The sequence below is a fragment of the Mustela erminea genome, chromosome 20 (assembly GCF_009829155.1).
Source record: "Mustela erminea isolate mMusErm1 chromosome 20, mMusErm1.Pri, whole genome shotgun sequence".
Classification (NCBI taxonomy): Eukaryota; Metazoa; Chordata; class Mammalia; order Carnivora; family Mustelidae; genus Mustela; species Mustela erminea.
The window spans coordinates 11,941,880-11,964,206 of NC_045633.1; the positions used below are offsets into that span (position 1 = coordinate 11,941,880).

General features: G+C 49.4%; 1 protein-coding gene across 10 annotated transcripts in view; it reads left to right on the top strand.

The window, feature by feature from the left end:
• The window catches only part of MARF1 (meiosis regulator and mRNA stability factor 1), a 39,973-nt gene extending 19,578 nt beyond the window's left edge, over positions 1–20,395 (top strand). For all 10 annotated transcript variants that reach the window (XM_032326935.1, XM_032326934.1, XM_032326936.1 and 7 more), the window contains 14 exons: positions 68–304; positions 416–535; positions 1,256–1,431; positions 2,710–2,930; positions 3,696–3,838; positions 4,007–4,140; positions 5,238–5,440; positions 6,098–6,325; positions 9,582–9,812; positions 12,391–12,603; positions 13,834–13,894; positions 13,981–14,106; positions 15,813–15,983; positions 17,752–20,395. In XM_032326935.1, coding sequence (XP_032182826.1) covers positions 68–304; positions 416–535; positions 1,256–1,431; positions 2,710–2,930; positions 3,696–3,838; positions 4,007–4,140; positions 5,238–5,440; positions 6,098–6,325; positions 9,582–9,812; positions 12,391–12,603; positions 13,834–13,894; positions 13,981–14,106; positions 15,813–15,983; positions 17,752–17,996 — 2,509 coding nt within the window. In that variant the 3' untranslated portion in view covers positions 17,997–20,395. The remainder of the gene's footprint in view (positions 1–67; positions 305–415; positions 536–1,255; positions 1,432–2,709; positions 2,931–3,695; positions 3,839–4,006; positions 4,141–5,237; positions 5,441–6,097; positions 6,326–9,581; positions 9,813–12,390; positions 12,604–13,833; positions 13,895–13,980; positions 14,107–15,812; positions 15,984–17,751) is intronic.
• Positions 20,396–22,327: the final 1,932 nt, after the last annotated feature.

Here is a 22,327-nt window from a genome sequence, read left to right on the forward strand (position 1 = left end):
AGGCATTTCTGTGTAACCAACGAAAAACGTTCTAAGTCAGTGTATCTCTCCTTTTCCTCACTTTTAGGTTTGGACACAAGTTGAATGTGTCAGATTTATATAAATTAACAGACACGGTCACAATCCGTGAGCAAGGGAATGGCAGACTGGTGTGTCTCCTCCCCAGCAGTCAGGCCCGGCAGAGCCCCTTGGGGTCTTCCCAGTCGCACGACGGCTCCTCGACAAATTGCAGCCCAATTATATTTGAAGAGTTAGAATATCACGAGCCTGTCTGCAGACAGCATTGTTCCAATAAGGACTTCAGGTATAACACTCATTTCCTTTTAGAAATCATCCTTGTGCATAAGATCACGGAATATCTGTTAAAATTACCTTGCAAATGTTTTAGCCAACTCTTGTGTTCTCTTTTCTGTAGTGAACATGAATTTGATCCAGACTCGTATAAGATTCCTTTTGTGATTCTCTCTTTGAAGACGTTTGCGCCCCAGGTTCACAGTCTTCTGCAGACACACGAGGGCACCGTGCCTTTGTTAAGGTGAACATGTCAAAGCCACCGAGATACGATGCTTTGGTTCTCCTCTTTCTAGAAAGTCTGCCCCCTGCCCACCCCTCTTCCCAAGCGAGTATCATAGAATGCCTCATCCTAACATTTTTGGTGCCTTGCAGTCAAATTATATCTGAAATGGGCTACATTGGCTTGGTATTTCCACAAAAAAATTTGTGTGTGTGCAGATTTTTAGAAACATAAGCAACCAATAGGAACGTTTCTTCCCCACAGAGATGAGATTAGTGTAAGCGCTGTTCTAGAAGTATGTGCGTGTGCTGCTAGAATGCACATACCTCAAGCAGTAACTTGTAAAGCTTGAGAGAGAGGTGTTCTTCAGAAGGCCTGTAAGCATCCCGGGACCAGGTAGACTTACTATAGGGGCCAGCATGGGCCCTAAAGCCCGTTTGCCTTAAAGCCACTGATACCTTAAAGCAGGTAAATAACTGCGCTTGGAACCTAGGTACCTTATTTCTCACCCCCCTGTGCTGGAACACTGTTTGGGTACTTCTGGTATCCTCAGCGCCAAAGAGGTCAATGCCGTGGTGATGGCCTCCTCATCCCTGGGACCTGAATTTTCACGTTCAAACCCAGATCCTGAGGATTTAAGGAGAAAGGATTTATGAGTGGATATATTCAAATAAAGATTTCTGTGTAGCAGGTGCTTTGCTTTTCCGTTAGTTTGATTAGCCTCCCTGTCCCCCACTTCAGCTTTCCAGATTGTTACGCTGCCGAGTTTGGCGAGCTGGAAGTAGTGCAGGAGAATCAAGTGGGCGTTCCCTTAGAACACCTCGTCACCTGCGTTCCGGGAGTAAACATTGCCACTGCGCAGAGTGGCATCAAAGTGGTCAGATGGATCCACAACAAGCCCCCGCCTCCAAACACAGGTAGGAGGCAGGCCCTGGGGTGTTCTGAGCCACCAGCCACTGGGAGAGGAAGCCGTTGGCTTTTGTCTTGCATGGCAGCACTGTCTGCTGTTGTTGTAAAAACTGAAACTTCTCCAAGGTGCTGAAGGTCTGACAGAACCAGATGTCTTGCAAGTTCCAGTGTAAATTCTGTAAAAAAGTTTAAAAGCCACATTTCACTGTTACAAATACCTTTAGACCCACCTAATTTTGTGAAGCTTTTTGGCTTGTCAGTTGACCGGCCTTTTTAAAAAATGGTTTCAAGGTATTTGAAAGAAATACTGCTAAATGCAGGTTTACCTTTGAAATTTGTTTTGGTCAACGTTTGTGACTTGGATAAATGTGAAAACAGATTTAGCTTTCCGTGTAAAGGACCAGGAAATGCAAACCTAGCTTTGGGTGAGTGAGTGAGTTCCAGGCCTCGTCCCAGGCTGCAGGTGTTAATCCTACCACTTGTGAATGGGGCTGAATATTGTTGCCTGCCTAACGACACTTCCTTCTTTTTGACCCTGACCACTTCCTCCTATGCGCCTACCCCCCCCCCCCCCAAGGATTACCAGGGAAGGAGAAACATTTGTATCAGAGCTGCTTACCACCTTCTCCTGACTTTCCCCTCAGTCCTAGACTGCTCAGGCTCCCATGCACTGTGCTCTTTCTCTTCCTCTTTTGTCGTCAGTCTGTTAGTCTTGTAGAAACGTTTCCATTGGATTATACTTTCATAATTAAAACTTTTTCTTAATTACATGGACATTCAAGATAAATACAAGACTCTCTTTCTTAGTTTTATATCGGCAGGTTTTACGTTACTGCTTTCCATGGTTTCCTGCACGATGTTTTCGGCTTCCCTACAGGTTAATTAGACTTCTCTGGGCTACCTGCTTGCTCCCCATTTGTAAATTTGTTTCTGTCGGAAAGTATGTTCCATGGGACCAAGTCCAAATGAACCTTTGAAATAGAACCAGTTTACAAGCTGGAAACCTCCTGTGTAATTCTGCTTTAAGTTAACACTCTGCTGAACTATGCTTTACTTTGGCTACAGAACTTTGAGAAGTAGTGGTAAAGCATCTGCCAGCCCATGAAGAAGTTGTGCTCGTCCATAGATTATATGGGACCTGAGTGTAGATGCTGAGAAGTACAGCGGCCCTTTGGTCTCATCTCCTTGGTTATGGTTGAGCTGAGGCAAGGGAGGGCGAAGTTAGTTGGCTTTCTTTCAGGGGTGAGATCCTGTCTCAGGCATGTTCTCTTTCTCTCCCCGTCTAGATCCTTGGCTTCTGCGTTCTAAAAGTCCTGTGGGCAACCCCCAGCTGATCCAGTTCAGCAGGGAAGTGATCGACCTGTTGAAGAGCCAGCCGTCCTGTGTCATCCCCATCAGTAATTTCATCCCGTCTTACCACCACCATTTTGCAAAGCAGTGTCGGGTGTCAGACTATGGATATTCCAAGCTGATAGAATTATTGGAAGCCGTGCCTCACGTATTGCAGGTAAGGAAGGATTAAGGATTATTTGCTTAATGACAGGAACTTTTCTCTATGGCCTCGGCTCCTTCAGGGAAACAGAATAGCTGGTAACCTCATTCGGGGTGGCTTCTCAGTTTTTCTAGAAAACTGTGAGTTTAAACATAAAAAAGGAACCCCTCAGAGCACTGAGAGTATTTTCCTTCTAATCTCTGTAGACTGACCTTCCTCTCCCTAGCTCAGGACTCTCCAGGATTGTTCACTCTTACAGAGGAGCTGCCATGAACATGGGCTTAGCTCTCATCAATGAGTTAAAGACCAGCTCCTGGGCTGGAGCCTAGCGTTGGTTCCTAAGGAGTCTTGACCCTATTAATTTAGCTTGTTCCATAGCTTCTTACCCATAAAACAGCTTCCAGCTTATAAACTGGCCTGGAACACCTGGGCTGTCTTTTGTAGAGTTTAGTTGAAATTAGTAGTTGCATTTAGTTGAAATTTAGTAGAAATTAGTTGCCCAGATTAATAATGGGCTTTTTATTTCCGTACTCATGACTAGTTGGGAAGGGGTATAAAGGGCAAACAAAACGGGGGCAGGGACCTCTGGCACTTGAACAGTCGTTCATTTTGACCGTCTGCATTCTGTTGACCTACATGTATTTAAAAATGCAGATCCCATACATAAAAGGACTTGTTCTCCAAGACAGGTAACAGGAGAGAGAGGGAATGCCATCACCCAGAGAGTCAGTACGTGCCAAGGTCTGACAAGTATAAATAATCAAAGTGTTTGATTTGCAGATTCTCGGAATGGGCTCCAAACGTCTGTTGACCCTTACCCACAGGGCCCAGGTGAAGCGCTTTACTCAGGATTTACTAAAACTTCTCAAATCCCAAGCCAGCAAACAGGTCATTGTGAGGGAGTTCTCACAGGCTTATCATTGGTGAGTTGATGAGAAGGGCGGGGGGTCAAAAAAGAAAGCACATACTTCAGAACACTTTTTCTTCCCACAGATTTAAAATCATTATCCAGCGTTTTCTGTTTAGGATTTTTGAGGAAGATTGCAAGTGATATTTCTGATTCTTTACCCACTTCCCTGGTTGAATTCTAGGTGTTTCTCAAAAGACTGGGATGTCACCGAATATGGTGTTTGTGAGTTGATCGATATTGTCTCAGAAATCCCAGACACAACGATCTGCTTGTCCCAACAAGATAATGAAATGGTGATTTGTATCCCCAAGAGAGGTATGTTGACCTAAATGTGCTGTTCGACAGTTGTGTATCTTAACAAGGAATCCTATGTCCTTTCCCCGCCTCCATGGTTCCTGAAGATTCCGTGGAAAGTGCATCGTGAGAACTATCGAGGTACATTGGATCTGGGGTTCTTCAGAGCAGGTGCGGCCACTTGCCAACAAGAAAAGCAAGCTAGGTTTTTAGAATTCACTGTAGGGGAAAGACGGGCATAAGCAGCACTTTCTTGAAACGCCTTCTTCAGCCTGTCTGTGGCTGTTGGCCCCATAATTATCCAGCTGAGAGACAGTTACCATGGCTGTTGCTTGTCTCCTCTTTAACTGAGCTACTTGACTGTGCACTCTTGAGAAAGAAAGATCCAAGCAAATGTTTTGACTTTCTCATTTTGGTCCTTCTGATTAAGCTCTGGGAGCTGAGATAAGTAAAGTTACGTGTACCTACTGCCATGTTCTCCCAGTATTATTAATCCGTGATTCCTAACCTGTGTTCCTGCAGAACACTCCTGTTCATGAAATCATAATCTCTGAAAGCTTTTGGTGTGAGTCATGTCAATCTTCTGGATTCTGATTTAAAAATTAATAGAAGCAAAAATTGCAGTTGAAGCTTTTTCTCCCCTGTGTTTTTGATAAACTTTTGTTGCCTGATACTCTGTCCTGCTAGCAATTTTAACCGAAGTTTAGAAGGCACAAAAAATGTGTAGCTTTGCAGAAATGCAACTTTACAGAAATAATTTCTTGGTTACTCGTTCAAGTACAGAGACCTGGAAGTATGTCATGCGCATATATACGGGATAGAAGTGAGGGATGGAGAGCTAGAGAAAATACACCTAGCTTGTAAGGCGAAACTACAGGGGGGTATATGTATGTGTCTTTCATAGTATACCGTAGTAGTCTCCTGGCTTCCTGGTGCTGTACCCTTGACTGAGTTTGAAAACCATTCTGCAGAGAGAGAACATGAACGTGTTTATTTTAGGTTGCATGTGTTTGGAAGGCAGAGATGGTATCTCTTGTCATCTGTGCGTAGGACTAATACAGCAGTCAGGTTCGACACAGAGGAATGGAAGAAAACTGATTTGTTTTTTCTTTTTTAAGAGCGTACCCAGGATGAAATAGAAAGGACAAAACAGTTCTCCAAGGATGTTGTGGATTTGCTGCGGCATCAGCCGCACTTCCGGATGCCCTTTAACAAGTTTATTCCCTCCTACCACCACCACTTTGGCCGGCAGTGCAAGCTCGCGTACTACGGGTTTACTAAACTACTTGAACTTTTTGAAGCCATACCTGATATTTTACAAGTGAGTGAAGAGGTTTCCAGTTATCCTTTTCTGAGCAATATATGGGGGGAAATTTTTCTTTTCCAGGTCTGTTTTTCCTGGGAATAGGGAGTTAGGAAATAGGAGGGAAACCTTCAATATTTTGATCCGAGAAGCTTTGTTGTTGGCTCAGTACTTAGTATTTCTAGGTAAATGTGTGTTTTTAAACTTTAATAAAGAAAGAAATTATTCTTTGAATTTGTTTCAGGGTAATTACTGAAAAAAAAAAAGATTAAACAGTTTGATTTCTTAAATGGAATATTCTTCTGTTAGTGCCATACTTCTCGAATCTCTCAGGTTGGCAGTGGGGATGAGTCTGTGAGGTGATGTGAATGCTTGGCTGTTGAGTGACGTTGAACCAGATTTCTGTTGTTGATTTTATTCGTATTACTATTTTTGACCCTTCAAGAACTTTTAAAATTTTTCTCATAGGTGATAAAATACACATTACCTCGTTAACCCTTTTTTAAGTGTGCATTTCAGTGGTACTAAAATCTTGCAAAACTGAAGCTCTGTATCCACAGAAGAGCCCCAGAGTGCTGCTCAGTTACTAAGTGTATATGTTTACGTGCCCTGGAATTCCGTGAACAGTCCGAACTGGTTCACTGTTGCCTTCCTCCTCCCTGCGTGTTTTCCAAGGTATTGGAATGCGGAGAAGAAAAAATCCTCACTTTGACAGAGGTGGAACGAGTCAAAGCTCTGGCTGCCCAGTTCGTCAAACTCCTTCGGTCCCAGAAGGATAACTGCCTTATGATGACAGATCTGCTTACAGAATACGCTAAAACTTTCGGTTACACATTTCGTCTCCAAGACTATGATGTCAGTTCAATTTCGGCTTTAACACAGAAACTCTGCCATGTGGTAAAGGTGAGCAGATCTTTGTTTTTATGGATGAAAATGTGGCCGCGGCAGCATCTTCCCCGGGATGCTTACCTGTGCTTAGCATTTCCTTGTTCACCCCAGCGCTGGTTCTCTCTTCACAGGAAGTGAGTGCTTCGTGTGCCATTAATGCATTACTAGGTAGTAGGAGAGGACTTTGGTTTGAAGAGTTTTGGTCTTGCTCTGGTGTGTTTCTTCGAGGCCTTGCGGAAGTAATGTCTCTCTGAGCTGAGGAGGTCTCTGTTTTATCTGAGGTTGTTTCTTCTCAGGAGTATCCTTCTAAGCCGATTGTGGTCTCTGACAGTGTGGGGAGACTGTAATCACAGGTTACAGCCCTTCTGGATTCTGACCCACTTGAGTAGATTTAGGAGCAGGCCAGGCTCACAACTGGAGAGGGTAACTTCCTCTTCCTGCCCGGGGCTGAGCTGACCCTCCCCATCCTAGGCAGAGCAGCTGGACAGTCTCAGGCTGCTTCCTGCACAGGACCAAGAAAACTCACTATAAGGAGGGAGCCGTGAAAGGGAAAACATACCTAGTTGGGGTCAGCCCCAGTTCCAAATCTAGATGGAATCCAGTTATGTGCTGTGTGATTAAAGGGAGAAAAACTTTCTCAGGAGACAGAGAAGGAGCTGCCGGAGAGCAGGAAGGACACCAGGAGTGTGGCTGCTCCCAGTGCCGCCCGCTGGGAGGACGGGTGAGGGAGGGACTAAGTAATGTGACCTTCAGGCCTAGCTAGTGGGGGGACTTAGTGTGGCGGGCCAGGACGGGGTCAGCTCCAGTGTGTGGGGACCAAAGAAGGGCACACGGAGTGGGTTGAGGCAGGAGGACTAGGACATGCCAATAGTGACAGGTAATGCAGACAGCTTTTTGGCTTGTGTATCCGTGGGGAGGAGAGTGCGAGCGCCACTCGAGGAGAGCACGGGACAGAGTGGGCCAGTGCGCGCTCTGGTGGCTGCTTCGCTCCCAGGTGGAGAGCCTTGAGCATGTATGAGAGCCACAGGGAAGGATCTGCTCGAGGAAGAGAAGTACACAAAGTCGAGACAAGGTGGCAGGGTGGGGTTCCTGGGGAGGCAGGCCTGGGAATTGGCATTCAGCGGAAGGAGGCACAGCCCTGATGCTAGTATTGTGACTGAAGGGAGAGAATGTAGGGTGACTGCGGTAAGTTTGATGTTCCTCACTGGGAAGAAGAGGGAGGGACTGAAAGAGACCTGATTCAACATCGAAGTGGCTGTCATGGTGCTTGAGACCCGCCAGGACCTCAGGCGGGGGAACTGGGAGAAGGGGGAGCTCTGCAGGAGGGAGGTGGGACCTGTAGCGCTCCTGCAGGGCTGCCTCGGGGAGGGTCAGTGGCATCGGGCTGCTTTGGCGCAGGCACGGGGAAAGCAGACAGTTGGCCTCAAGGCGGGAGTTTGCCAGACAGTGCAGAGAAAAGGCCCAGGGACAAAGGAGTTTATGGAGTATGACCAGAAAGGCAATGAAATAATGGCCTGTTGTGCCAACGTGAACAAAAGAGGAGCGTGCGAAGAAGAGAGAGGCCCTGGATTGGAGGACATGGGAGTCCATGCAGGTGCAGCTGGAGAACGGGAAGCAGAGCCGATCACTGGACTCTCTTTCCAGTCTCCCCCCTAGCGTCTGCCCCACACATTCTTTCGCATGCGGTTTGCGTGGGGAGTGTGCATGAGCTGCTTGGGAAGTGGCCAGTAGCTGGCAATCCCAAGCGTGACCTGGGCGTGGGGTTCTGGATGGAATCGAGTAGGAGAGGATGTGCCTGGAGATGGGGTGGATGAGGAACGGAGAGGCCACGCAGTGGGGTAGCCCTCCTGGTCGCTCGGTCACCCGGTGTGCGAAGGCAGTGATGGGTTCCAGTCGATAGCAAGTCTAAGCCGTGAGCAGACACTTGGAAGAGCCAGGGCAAGTGAGTGGGGAGTTGGGGCGCCAGCAGTCAGGATGGGGAGGGATCGGAGGGGCTCTGGTGTGCTCCCAGGCTGCTGCTGCCTCTCCCAGGAGCCTCTGGGAAATGCTGATGCCCGAACTTCACTCCTGCCTCTGATGTTCTGATGTAGTAAGTCCCAGTGTGCTCTGAGCGTTGGCATTTTTTATAGGCTCCGCAGTTGATTCTGTTGTGTAGCGTGGGTTCAGAGTTGGGAGATGTCTCTAAGTAGCATCAAAAGGGCAACTTTTAATTTTTTTCCTTGAAAGAATGGAGTTGTAGCAATGGTCTGGGCATCAGAGGATATCGCTCGGATACCCCTAGACTTGAATCTGTTGCTTGATTGAACCTTGTGTTTGCAGAGGAAATCTCTCATTGAAATAAATCTCCATGGATCTGTAACCACGATAAGTGGGGTAGAGGGTCTACCCGCTAACCTCCTGCCTTGGCTCTGGGTGAGTGTCTGAACCAGGGACCCACTGGGATTATGAACCCAGAGCCCCAGAGAGTACGAGCCTCTGATTACCCAGCCCTGACCGAGGCACTGAGACCTGTGGTCTTGGCTGGAAGACCAGACAACTGTAAACTTGGTTTGCCTCCCAGCACCTAAGCTTGTGCATGCTGAAGCTCTGCTGGTTCTAAGTCCAGGGATGGCTCAGATCAGCCTGTTCCTCGGCCCAAGGCTGCTCTCAGTTAGCCCTTGCTTGTTTCTTTACCTGCTCTTTGGTCCCCCGGTGCCCACCTGTGTCTTTTCCAGAAGCCCCCCCCCCCCCCCCGCCCCGACCCTGTGTCTCCTTGAGAAGCAGGGTGAGACATGTCGTCTGATAGGAAAATACCCACTTGCTGGCTAGCGATGATGGACTAGAGAAGTGCGGGGGCCTTTAGTCAGAGTGGGCCTTCAGTCTGCTCTGGGCCCCAGAGGTGGGGTGAATCGGTCTGCAGAGCAGCGCTGTGGACGGTCGCCGGCAGTCTAGACTCCCCCCGACTTGAGTGCAGCAACCTTCAGTTCAGGGTCTTGGGCCGCTGCGTGTCAGCCGGCCAGTCTTACCTCCTTCCATAGGGGAGTGGAAGGAGTGCTGTAAGAGAGGGCTGGTAAGGATGGCGGACTCTGATCATGGACCAGCGGAAAGGGACCCGCTCTGGTGTCTCACAGCAGCTGAAAACAAACTCGGGCACTCACTTCTGTGTAGGAGAAGGGAGTAGAGGTTTTCCCTCTGTTGGTCTCCCTAGCCCAGAGGACAGTAGCTGAACCGGGTGGCTGTGGCCAGTGTGCCGCTCTCGAGCTGGGAAACCCTGGGCCTCTTGTTCCCCCAGATTGCCGACATGGAGTCGGGCAAACAGATCCAGCTGATCAACCGCAAGTCCCTGCGCGCCCTCACTGCCCAGCTGCTGGTGTTGCTGATGTCTTGGGAAGGAGCTGCCCACCTTTCTGTCGATGAGCTCAAGAGACATTACGAAACCACCCACAGTGTTCCCCTCAACCCCTGTGAATACGGATTCATGACCTTGACCGAACTTCTGAAGAGTCTGCCCTACTTAGTGGAGGTACGAGTGCTAACGGTTCTGTAGAGCCGTCTTCCTGAGGTCTGCTGAACTGCTCCGGGGTCACCTGGTGGTCTGGCTTGGAGGCTATAGAGCGGGGAAGGACCAGTCAGCTGTTCTGTGGTTGAACATATGAGGCAGGGCAGGGGTGCAGGCACCTTGCCCAGTTGAGTGCCCAGGTAAGGGGGAAGCCCTGGCCTCCTGAGTCCTGAGCTGGGGTGCTTTCGTGCTATGCCAGGCTGCAGTTTGCTACTGGCAGCGCTTTCTGACGAGATGGATGGTGTGTGGGTGGCTGGGGGGCTGTCATCAGTCAGACACAGGTCAGAAGCGAAGGCTGGTCACCTGGGTAGACTTTAAGAATAGCACTTAAGATGAGAAGAATCACGGAAGAATATTACAGATGTAGATAAGCACCCCCCACCCCCGCCAAATTAACAAAATTGACCCAAGAAGTGAAAAATTACACCAGCTGGGGCACCTGGGTGGCTCAGTCTGTTAAGCATCTACCTCTGGCTCAGCTCAGGTCATGATCCCCGGATCCTGGGATTGAGCCCCGTGTCAGACTGTCTACTCAGTGGGGAGTCTACTTCTCCCTCTACCCTTCCCCCGTGCTCATGATCTCTCTCTCTCTCTCCCTCTCAAGTAGATAAAATATTTATTTGATGCAGAGAGGGAGAGAGCACAAGCTGGGGCAGTGGCAGGCAGAGTGAGAGGGAGAAGCAGACTCCCCACTGAGCAGGGAGCCTGATGTGGGTCTTGATCCCAGGACCCTGGGATCATGACCTGAGCTGAAGGCAGATGCTTAACTGACTGAGTCCCCCAGGTGCCCCTAAATAAAATCTTTGAAAAAAAATTTGAGCAGTTACCACAAAGGAAGCTCTAGGATCATTGAAATTTTACCAATGAAAAAGACACCGGGACCAGATAGGTTAACAGTTGAATTTTTAACTGACTTTGAAGAATAACTCCCAGCTTCCTAAAAACCATTTAGGCCATGTTAAAAGCAAAACAAAAAGACAAAAGAAACAAAAAACCTCACCACTTAATTTTATGAATCCAAAGCAACTTTAATACCGAAAACCTAACTAATTTAGTCCTCCAAAACACAATGGTTCTAAATAGGGTGTTAACCAGTAGAATCTAGCAACGTGGGAAAAATGTGTTCCCCCATTAATACCATATAACCATATGATGGATAAGTAAATAATTGAGAGAGATTGACAGAAACTCTCTCCTTAACCATACCCAGGCCAGGCTCCTGGGAGCCGCCTTCTAGACTAGACCACGACCTTGGATGTCTTGGTAATTTTCCGTCCACCAACACCCGCCAGCCCTCCACCAGCTATAAATCTTCACTTCTCTTTGTTGGAGCCCAGTTCTGCACTGAGGTTCTTTCCTTTTATTGGGGATAGTTCTTGAATAAAAACTGTTTTCCACCTTTACTGTCCAGCTCTGGTTTGTCCTCAAAATATCACATCCAATAGGGGGGCGCCTGGGTGGCTCAGTGGTTGAGCATCTGCCTTTGGCTCGGGTCATGATCCCAGGGTCCTGGGATCGAGCTCCACACTGGGCTCCCTGCCTCGCAGGAAACGTGCTTCTCCTCCCACTCTCTCCCACCCCCCCCATTCCCTCTTTCTCTGTATCTTTCTCTATCAAATAAATAAAATCTTTAGAAAAAAAAAAAAAAACAGCATCACATCCAACATTTTGAAAACTCCGTTGATTATCTATTACGTGAATAGTGGTTCTAGGCAGCATGAACGGATAACCCAAGACAGAAGGCTTTCCGCGGCCAGCTTGGGCTGGGAAATACCCCTTCCCTTGGAGATTTATCAGTGCACATTAAAGACTCTAGAAAGATTTATGGTAAAGAAATTTGTTTACCTGAGGACAGAAGAGCTTTGGGGTTTCTTCCTTCTAACCCTCCACCCCGTCCTTTTTTTTTTTAAGGAAGACTGATGTCATCCTGCAGCACAGAGTTCCTGGGATCCCCACTTTGGGCGAGGGGGTTCGTTGGCCTCCGTCCCCGCTGTCTGATGCAGTCCTCTCACTCTGGGGGTTTGCCTCTTCTCCTTACGGTCTCCTCTTTTTGAGACCGCACATCTGCTAGTTTCCTGCCTTTCTGACACGCTGTTTCCCCAGATCTCAGCCATCTGAGACACACAGTGCTCTAAGGCAGCACTTGCTGTGGGCAGAGATCCTTGAATGAGTGCCCCCGCCCCCCCAGGCTCAGCGGCAGTTTTCAGGTTGATTTGGTGCCTTTTTACTCTCAGCAGGAGGCCGGGACTCCCCAGCGGGGCAAGACTAGTCACTCTGGAAGTTTGTTGTTGCTTTGTTTTTTGTTTTTAAGATTTTAGTTATTTGTCAGAGAGAGAGAGAGCATGCGGGCGAGAGAGAGGACAAGCAGGGGCAGAGGCAGAGGGAGAAGCAGACTCCCCGCTGAGCAGGGGGCCCGACACAGGGCTCCATCCCAGGACCCTGAGATCATGACCTGAGCTGAAGGCAGACACTTAACCTGCTGAGACGCCTGCAGGCGCGCCACTCTGGGAATCTCTAATGCTGCGTTTTTCTCTTGGACCAGGTTTTCACCAATGATAAGACAGAGGAGTGTGTGAGGCTTACGAGCCTGTACTTGTTTGCCAAGAACGTGCGCTCTTTGCTTCATACATACCACTACCAGCAGCTTTTTCTCCATGAGTTTTCCGTGGCCTATACCAAATACGTCGGAGAAACCCTGCAGCCCGAGACCTATGGCTGCAGCAGCGTGGAGGAGCTCTTGGGAGCAATCCCGCAGGTGGGTGTCCCTGGAGCCTGGAGGGGGTCTTCCGGGAGAGCCCCAGGCTCTCCTGAACACAGTCAGCAAATGCTGCCAGAGTAATGACATGGCAGGCATTTTGAAAGACATACTGTTGGCATGAAAGGGATGATGCTAGCGTCTCTCCTAGGTTCTGCAAGCCTTTATTAAATGCATATATGCCAGGTGAGTAAGTTGCAGTTCCGTTCCTCAGGAAGGTGTCAGGTGATGGAGAGTGGGGCACCTGGCAGGTGACGAGGCAGTGTGATCAGCCATCCGTGGGTACCCCCGGGGGGGCACAGGCAGGGCCCCGCCCAGGCTCAGGGTTCGTTCTAGAGCCCAGATGTCAAGGATTTATAGACATGAACTATATGACGAAGATGGGATGGTCTGGGCAGAAGGGATTGGAAAAGCAGATGCAAAGCAGTGACAAGTAGTGTGGAACGTTGAGGGCATTAAAAACCAGGAGGAGGCCTACCAGTGCAGTGGGAGCTCACTTGGGGAGGGCCTTGCTCCTCCATGTGAGCAGAAGGACCTGGGGGAGAGAAGTGGAGAGCCTCGGGCTTGTGTTTGAAAACACCAGTGTCAGTGCTGTGTCCAGAGTAGCAGGAAGGGCGGGGGGAGCTTGGCGAGGACCCTGGATGTGGCCAGCCCAGGTGAGAGTGGTAACGAGACCGAACCTGCGTGAAAGTATTGCAGGAGGCAGCGAAAGACCCAGGGAGGCTGAGATCCGGACTCGGTGCCGACGCATGTGGGGGTGCTGGGAGCCAGGGTCCTCCGCTGCCACTCCTGCTTCGCTGAGGAGGCGGAGCGAGGACTCTGTTTCAGGATTAGGACCAGGAGCTTAGTTTGGGGGGTCTGGAACATCCCCATTAGTTCTTTTAGGGTATATTTAGTTTCTGGAGGAAATAGGAAGGACTCTTGTGTGAGAACTGTCTCTTTTGACAGACCAGAACTGGTGTTGGGGAGATGGTCTTTCTGAGAGCCCTAAAGAATATTTTTAAAGCTGAGTCTCATCATTTTTAGACTCCATGTTTTCTTACAAGGTGCATGTCTCTGCCAGCTTCTGCTACTTAAAAAGTTAAAGAAAGTATAGAAAAATTTTCCTTGACGTTAGTTTCTGACTTCTAAGATATCTAGGGTCAGCGCAACAGGTCCCATTCTTCCTGGACTTAGGGCTTATTTCCCCTCCTTTTCCACTGCTTAACCAGTAGTATGTCTTACCTGCAGGTGGTCTGGATAAAAGGACATGGTCATAAGAGAATTGTAGTGTTAAAAAATGACATGAAATGTAAGTAAGCACCCATCCCCCCCTGCTTCAGAAACCCCGGTTCTGCCACTGACTTTTCCCTCTGACGGCTGCTCTTGGTCCCCCAGGTCGATTGAGTTCCTTCGGGCTTGCCCCCACCCAATCTGAAAACCAGCCCTTGGCCACAGAGCACATCTCGGTGGTGCCTGAATCTGGCATGGCTATGGAACTTGAACTTGGAGCAGGCAGCGATGGTAAGCGAGGCACAACACAGCCAAGCTTGTGAAATTCTTGGAGAACTGGTTGGGTGTGGGCTGGGGAGTGGGTGAGGGCAAGGACCACTGTGAGCCGTCTTCGTATATTCTCCAAAGCAGTCTTGTGTTTGATTGGTAACAGAAAAACGAGCCGGCACTTCATAGCATTTTATGGTTCAGGTTCTTGAACATTTGCTAAAACAGTATTTTAAGACTATTGCAATTGGGTCAACTCTGCTGCACCCAAGGAGGGAGGTGGAAGTTAATTCTGAATACAAGGATGGACAGGGACGTTTTAGTTAAGGAGCAGAGCGGGGTCAGTGGGGGGTCACATCACCAGGAAAAGACATCAGAGGTGGAGGACTGAGGGCCTTGGTTAGAGAGCAGGGGTGCGGAGTTCTCACAGAACTGACTTCCAAGATGCTTGCCAAGACTGGGCTCAGTAAGGACCAGACAGACATGGAAGGCCAAGGTCAAGGCCTCGTGGAAAAGAGGGCTCAAAGGGCCAGGCTCAAGTTGGATGGAGAGAGTCTTTGTCACAGGGCCTTCCTGAGAAAGACTTGGTAATAATGCATGAATAATCTTCAAAACAACATTGATCCACTCAGATTTTATGTGGAGCTTCCTCTGTAGGTAGAAATTAACTAGCCTGAGCTCTGTAGCAGTTGTAACTTTACTAAAAGACGTTTGAATCCATTGCTTCATATGAGACTTTTATCTTTGTATGATTCTGTAAGTCGCTAATTGGAAGCGTTGCTGTGACCTTTGTGTGGAGGACACATTACACGTTTCATAAAGCATGGGAAGCAACTCCCCACCCCTAGCTGTCAGCACAGCCTGCAGGGAAGTTACCACCAGTCTCCGAATAAGGGACCCAATTTCTGGGAGGTTAAAGAGCTTACCCAAGGGGCTCCTGCGTGGCTCAGTTGTTGGGTGTGTCTGCCTTTAGTCCCAGGGTCATGGGATGGAATTCTGCATCATCAGGCTCCCTGCTCAGCGGGAAGCATGTTTATCCCACTGCCCCTGCTTGTGCTTTCTCTCTCACTGTGTGTTTCTCTGTCAAATAAATAAATAAAATCTTCAAAAAAAAAAAAAAGCTCAGGGTGCCTGGGTGGCTCAGTGGGTTAAGCCGCTGCCTTCGGCTCAGGTCATGATCTCAGGGTCCTGGGATCGAGTCCCGCATCCGGCTTTCTGCTCAGCAGGGAGCCTGCTTCCTCCTCTCTCTCTCTCTGCCTGCCTCTCTGCCTACTTGTGATCTCTCTCTGTCAAATAAATAATAAAATCTTAAAAAAAAAAAAAAAAAAAAAAAAAGCTTACCCAGAATCACTTAGTAAGGGAGTGACAGAACCAGGGTCTAGCTTTTGCTCATTTTAACTACTTTAAACCTCTTCTAAGGACTTACTTTCCCCTCCCCCTGATTGTGGAGCCTTTTTTGGTGTTTGTGTGGCCCTTTGGGGCATTGCTGTTTCTGAACACAAATCTGGAGAGCCTGGCTTGTGGCACTTCATTTACCAAAGAATGACCCAGACCTTTCCCTTAATGGCTTTGTTGTTGCTGTTTTTGTTGTTGTCGTTGTTAACCTTGTGTTCTGGAGTACTTCCTGGCCTTTTTCATCTTGAAGGCTGAGAAAGAAAGCCTCAGGCACAGACTCATGGTAGACTGCTGTCCTGAGTTGAGCCCCAGCCTGCCTTCTCTTCTCTGTCCAGGGCCCCACCAGACCGAGCAGGAGCTTCTCCGCCTGACCAGTGACTCCCCTGTGGACCTTCTGTGTGCACCCGTCCCTTCGTGCCTGCCGTCCCCACAGCTGAGACCGGATCCTGTGGTCCTCCAGTCTGCTGATCTCATTCAATTTGAGGAACACCCTCAGGAGTGTTCTGGTAGGATGCGCTGTTCAGTCGCGAGGTTTTTCTCTCTGGGTTAAAAAAAATCAAAGCACGATGCCTGTATGGTAAAAGTTTGACGGAGGTGGGGAGAAACCGTATTTTCAGGCACAAGAATACCTACACTGATTATTCAGGACCCTCTTTTCTGGTCGGTCTTCCTGCGGAGTTGGATTCATAGCCCAGGGAGGCTTGGGGAGCCCCGAGCCCAGGAACGATGGTGCGTCTGGAGGGATGACGCAGCTGGGCCGTGGAGAAGCCCATGGAGGCTCCCTGGGCTTGTGTTGCCCGCCTTTGTAGAGGTGCAGCCGCTCGTGGGTACACCTGGTGGCCCACGTGCGTGCACGGCAGCTCTGGTCCGGCCTACAGGTCAGTGACGGCCCTGGGTTGGGGCGTCATGGTGGAATGAGCAGGGGAGGGAAGGCCATCTGTGACTTGAGCTCTGGACCCTGCACAGTGGGCTGAGAAGGGACAGGAAGCTGGCTGCAGCCAGCACTGACCTGGGGGGGGGTTTGCGGTGGGAGGAGGCTCCCGGCACACTCGCACCTCCTCCTCACCGCAGCCCTGCAGGATGGGTGACAGACCAAGGACCGCACTAGCCCCAGGTGCCGGACTGGGAAGTGTCTGAGCTGGGATTTGAACCCCAAGCCTCTTGTCTTGCTGTTGTGTCACCTGGCCTCCGGAGAGGTGGCCATCTGCTTTGTCGAGGCTTTTCCCCTTTGTGTCTCACGAGGGGTGCTTCTCCACTCCGCTTACCGTTCCAGGGGGAATCCAGAGGCAGCCTCGTGTTGCCGAGTGAGGGAACAGAGGCTGTTTATCTGGAGAAGAGGAGGTAGGGAAACATAGACGTGGCTTTTGCCACTGGAAGATGTAATGTGTGACAGAAGCAGGGGTGTGCTCCTCTGGAGGGACAACAGGAGCCGGTGTGAGGTGGATAGCAGTGCGCCTGTGGGGTTGCAGCTGCGGTGCATTTAGTCTGCGCGAGTTCAAGCAGATGCGTGGTCCACAGAGAGATGCCGCATGGCGTGGGCAGCTCTGTGTGCTGTGCTCCTGCGTGCCGGCCTGAGAAGGGAGCTGGGGCGCCGCGCCCCCTCCATCACTCGGGCCTCTCCGCGCCTCTGGTGCGAGGGCCCCCTGCACATGCACACACAGTGGGAGTCTGAGCTGCAGTACATCTCGTGGAAGCAAAAGTGGCCCCCTGTGTAGGCGGGGCTCGGCCAGAGAAAGAGCAGCCTGCAAACACTGCAGGAAAAATGGCCGTGTTTCACTGCCTGAATATTTCAGGCTAATTCTGCCTCTGTGCACTTCTCTCCCTGTCTGCCCACCTTAGATCCATGCAGGGCACAGCCCTCAGTCAACGGAATGGGCCTGGGGCTTCCTGACACTGAGGCCCCTCCTCATGGGAAAAGTCGTTAGGTCCCATGAGGCTCATAGGTCTTTAACTACCTGACAGAGCGAGTGAATGGGCAGAGAATCCAAACTAGGGGTAAAAATGTCTACACCATTGCCCATTGAGTTATAGCCAAAAATGGAGCTTTCTAGAACTTTGTAATCCCAGGGAGAGCGAGCTGAAGTGCAGTTTTATTTATAAATACCAGACTCACGTGACTCGTTGGCCACATAGCTGATAACAGAAGTTGCGGCATGGGCGTGATGTTTGGTGGGTGATTTTAAAAATACTTTTTGAGATGAGACAAGAGAAACTAAGACCCCACACGTCTTGCAGGTCCTAGAACTGAATGTGTTTGCTCTTTGGTGTTTACAGAAATTATGATTTTAAACCAAGAAGAGAAAATTGAAATTCCAGTACCAGTAAAGAGTAACAACCCAGCCTCGGACTCCAGCTCCTCTGGCATCTCTGCAGCTGTCCCGGTGCCTCCCTGCCCCTCCTCGGAAACCTCAGAGTCACTGCCCAGCAAGGACCCCGTGGAAAGCCCAGCCAAAAAGCAACCCAAAAATAGAGTAAAATTGGCAGCCAATTTTTCCTTTGCACCTATAACCAAGCTTTGACTCGCGTTTTGAACATAGAATTAGGATGGGGAAACACTGTCTGATTCTGCACACAAAAGTGGGTTCAGAAAACACAGCCTTTTCCGTTTGAATGCAAACCCCCTAGAAGCCAATTTCTTATCAGATTTATCCCATAACGTTTGGTTTCTTTGACATTGAACACAGCTTTAGAGCTGAAATGTTTCTTTTTTTCCCTCCCCCAATTATTTGGAAAAAGCAAACAAACCAAAAAACAAAAAAACACCCCCCCCCCCCCCAAAAAAAAACCCTTCCTGGCAGTTGTTAAGGAATCCTCAATATATCTTACCAAATTTTTCTTAATTAGTAATGGTGTTCTGTAAGGAGAAAGTGGTGAGAACTCAGCTGGAAGGGAGTGGTTTTACTGCCATTCAAGCCACATCCGTGGTTGGATCTTACATGTAGCCTAAGATAGCCTCTCAGCCTTTGCTTACTGATGTTTCCAGACGGTGCAGATCAAGTGCGTGGCGTGTGATAGCACAGAGCCTGCTCTGCGGCCCTGTGTGTTCTCATGCGGAAGCAGAAGGGCAGGCAGGCGAGGCGGGGAGAATGTGTTTTCGGGTTGGATATGAAGCTTCCTGGCTTCCATGTGACTTGTAAGCGTGCCTTGTTTGTTTTATTGAGCTATGTCTGTAGTTGACAAATGTGGCTTCATCACAGATTTTTTTTTTTTTTTAACCCTGCTTCCACTTCCGGGTGCCATGTAGGAGCTTTCTAGACAGTTGAGGATGTTTTAAGCTTTCCTTTTATGTTACGTTCCAGTGTGATGCGGATTAGGTTAAGGAAAAGGAAATGGTCTTGATGTCATGAATTTAAAGTCAGCATTTGAATTCCAGCACACAGTACTGTGTGTCGAGGGGCAATGTTGGGAAGAGAGTCTGATTTTCTAAAATATGCATGAAATGCATAAATTACAAATCAGAGTTGAGGGGCGAGGTGCTTTAACCAGAGCGATATCGATACTCTTTCCACTAGGAAGAGACAGATTCTATCTATACATGTGAAGGCCAAGGTTGATCATCTTAACCTTGTATTTGTAATTTTAAAGCTGGTTTTGGTAGCTGGGAAGCTTTATGTGTGAGTGTGTTGGGGGGAGTGCTCAGTGTGTTTTAATAGTGTCTGCTTCTGCTGTTAGTTCTCACTGTTGGAAGCATGTTTGGGTTTTTGTAGTGTCTGATGTTGGCATTTGGGAAAAGCCAGCCTTTGAGAGAGCACTGCCCTGTGGAATGACCTTCGCCTTGAGGTGACGGGTGGTCTCTTACCCCTCCTGGAGAAACCTGACATTTACAATGGGTTGTATTTGTTGGGCAAAAAGGCGGATTCATTCATAGAGCAGAAAGAACCTGTGGGCATAAGGTCTTCCACTACTGAGATGGTTTCTTTTGGGGAAATGTTTGTATTTTGTAATTTCTAGAAAGCCAGAAAATGGGCTCTGATTTCATAGCCAGCATTTTGATAAAATGCCACAAAACAAGGGCTCCAGAGAGATTTCTACAAGGTGGGTTTTTGTTCCCCAAAATCTTTAAAATGAAGCCAGTGGTTCCCAGTTCTCCAGACGTGGCCCCGGCCGAGATGGAACGACCCTGGAAAAGCCTTGCAAGCAGTATGGCCCTCCGCGAAGCCTCTCCGAATGAAGGCATTTGTCCTACAGACATAGTACGGCAAGAAGTCAAATGCAGATGAGCAATTTTTTTTTTTAAGAAGCTTTTAACCAGTGTGAGAAAGTTGGTGTTGAGAACCTCAGTGGCCTTATTCTGAGACTCCTTAAGGCTGAGTTTGCACTCTCGGACTTTAGTTTTGCTCGCCTAGGCGGGATCGACTTTAAAAACATCAGAGGTACCATTACAAGTCACGAGGAACAGCCTCAGCAGCTTCTTTGGGCAGCAGAGAGGAGCCCGCGGGCTCATGCTGTCCCAGGAATGTGGTCGAACCCAACCGTTAGCCGGAGTCGCCAGCCAGTCTGGGACGCGTGTGTGACCAACCGTCGCTGTTGGAAGATAAGAGAATAAAGACAGCGTGAGCTCGTTGTGTCCGTGATGTACTCCACAACCGTCTGATTGCTATCTATTTTTTTATCCAGAGGCTTTAATTAAATGATGTGATGAAATGATGTATGAGAATTAAGACAAAGAAATTCTTTATTTCTGGGTGGAAAGATATACCAGATTAGATATATCTGTTTAAAGAAAAAAAAAAAAAGATAAAAAGTTATCACCACAACCCCCTTTCCCATCTTGCACTGTTTGTTTCGGATTGGGCTTGGGGGAAGAGATGTTTTTTCTTAACTGTCTACTTTGTTTGAACACTTTTTTTGTGGTTCAAGTGCTGTTTTGTGTGTTGGGACCAAACAGTTGTCAATAAACTACAAAGCAAGCATCAAACTTGAGTTTGCCAAGTGCTGTGTTACTCGTCTGCGGGGAGGGGTGGGAAGCCAGTCCAGGCCTGTCCTCTTGCCACGTAGGGTCTCCCCAACTTCTCACCCCTTCTGAAAATCCAGCTGTTTTGGGGAGAGTGAAGGAGTCTGACATTTTCAGGGCCCTTCTCGCTGAGCCCGCAGCCCTGACAGGTGTCTGCCTTCCTGATACCCCAGGCCCTCGGAGGTTTCCAGCCAGGTTCCGGTGTGGAATCACCTGTGGGGCAAATCCAGTAACCACAGACCCCTCTGGGTAGAAACCTGAGATCATCCCTTGGGTCTCTCTCACCCTGGGAGAGAAATCCATTCTGCAGGCTACCTTTTTGGTCACTGCCCAGCATGCTTTTCCAACTGAGCCACCCAGGCGTCCCTCCCAGCATGCTTTTCCAATAAGCCCATTTGGAGAAGACTTCCTTCATCAATCCCATGTTGAAGTCCTTCCTCTGAGGCCACTGTGACACCTGCCACTACCCCCACTTGCAAGATGTCTGAAAAGACCTAGAAGACCCTTGAATGTTGGGGTAGATTGCGTCTTGATGAAGTGCCATTTTAAAAATTCCAACACGAAACTGCTCTTGAACACCTTTGGCAGTCCTTTCCAAACATCTTTTGTGGTAGCAGATCTTTGTAGAAAACCTTGAGCTGCCGCCATGCCCCTTTCAACTGACACGGGGGGATTCTGTAGGTCTGGATTGGGACTTGCAATGGGGCATTGCCTTTCTCTCTCTGCGTTCCCCACGAGGTCTGGGGGTGGTAGCTTCGAAGATGGCCGGCTGAATGAAGGCGCACCTGTCCGTGCGAGGAGACAGGTGTCCACATCTAAAACCTGGCATTCTGGGATGTCTCTTCTCTGCTTTCTAGTAGCTTCACATGGGCAGAGACCCAGTTGTGTCTCAGAAGCATCCTCACTGTCTTCCCCCACCAATGAGCTTGCTTCGTGGATTGGGACAGGTCACACCTTGGCTCTGGGACTGTGGGAGGAGCAGGCACCCCTACTCACCATCCCATAAACGGGCAGTCAGCATGGTCCCACCACTGCCTTGCCTGACCGCACACTCCTGCCTTAGCCGGCCAGCCTCTAGGCTGCCTCTGTTAACGCTCTTGGGGGACAGACTGAGCCCATTTGCTTGTTTGAATTAACACTTTCCCAGGAAAGTTCTAATCTCTCCCTCAGAGGGAGGCACCCCCGGGGAAATAGGAGGAAACAGCTGCTTGCCTATGGGACATGGTCAGCAAATTATGGAAATGGCTGCAAAGAGAGAGAGCCCCCTCACTTCTCAGATGTGGGGGGCCAGGAGCTTAGATCGCAAGTCAGCAAGACAAGGAGAATTCCCATTTCCTGGGAAGGAAGTACTTGGAAATGGGGGACTCTGAGCACAGAGGAGGCAGGGGGAAGCTCGGCAGCCACCACCGCATGTGGAAGTGGCCAGGAGTGCTGCAGAGGTCAAGGGCAGGGTGGCGCCATCTTCTCCGACCTCAGGCCGCTCGTGGGAAGGCCTCTGCTTCCGCCTCTGCCAGGAGGCCTTCCCAGCTGGGCTGCAGGGCCTGGCACGGAGAACTCCCACTCCCACCTCCACTCTTTTCTCCCTGAGAGTTTCTGATGTCGCTCACAGTGAGTACAGACAAGCCTGCCCACGGCCCTGCAGGGCCCCTGCCCTCCGTGTTCGCAGCCTCTGGATCTGGTGTGGGGCCCGGATGCAGAATCAGGAAAGACCTCTCCGTTCTCAAATAGCCTGTTGCGCTTCCCTGCATGAGGACGAGAGGATTTTACACATGGACTGTGAGTCCCGACCCCTGCCGACCTCCTGCATCTCCCCTCTGTCCTCTGTCCTGAGTGCGGACCCCAGGTTTTGTGGGCCGACAGCTGGAAGCCACTTGTAAATCCAGAGGCTGCCCACAT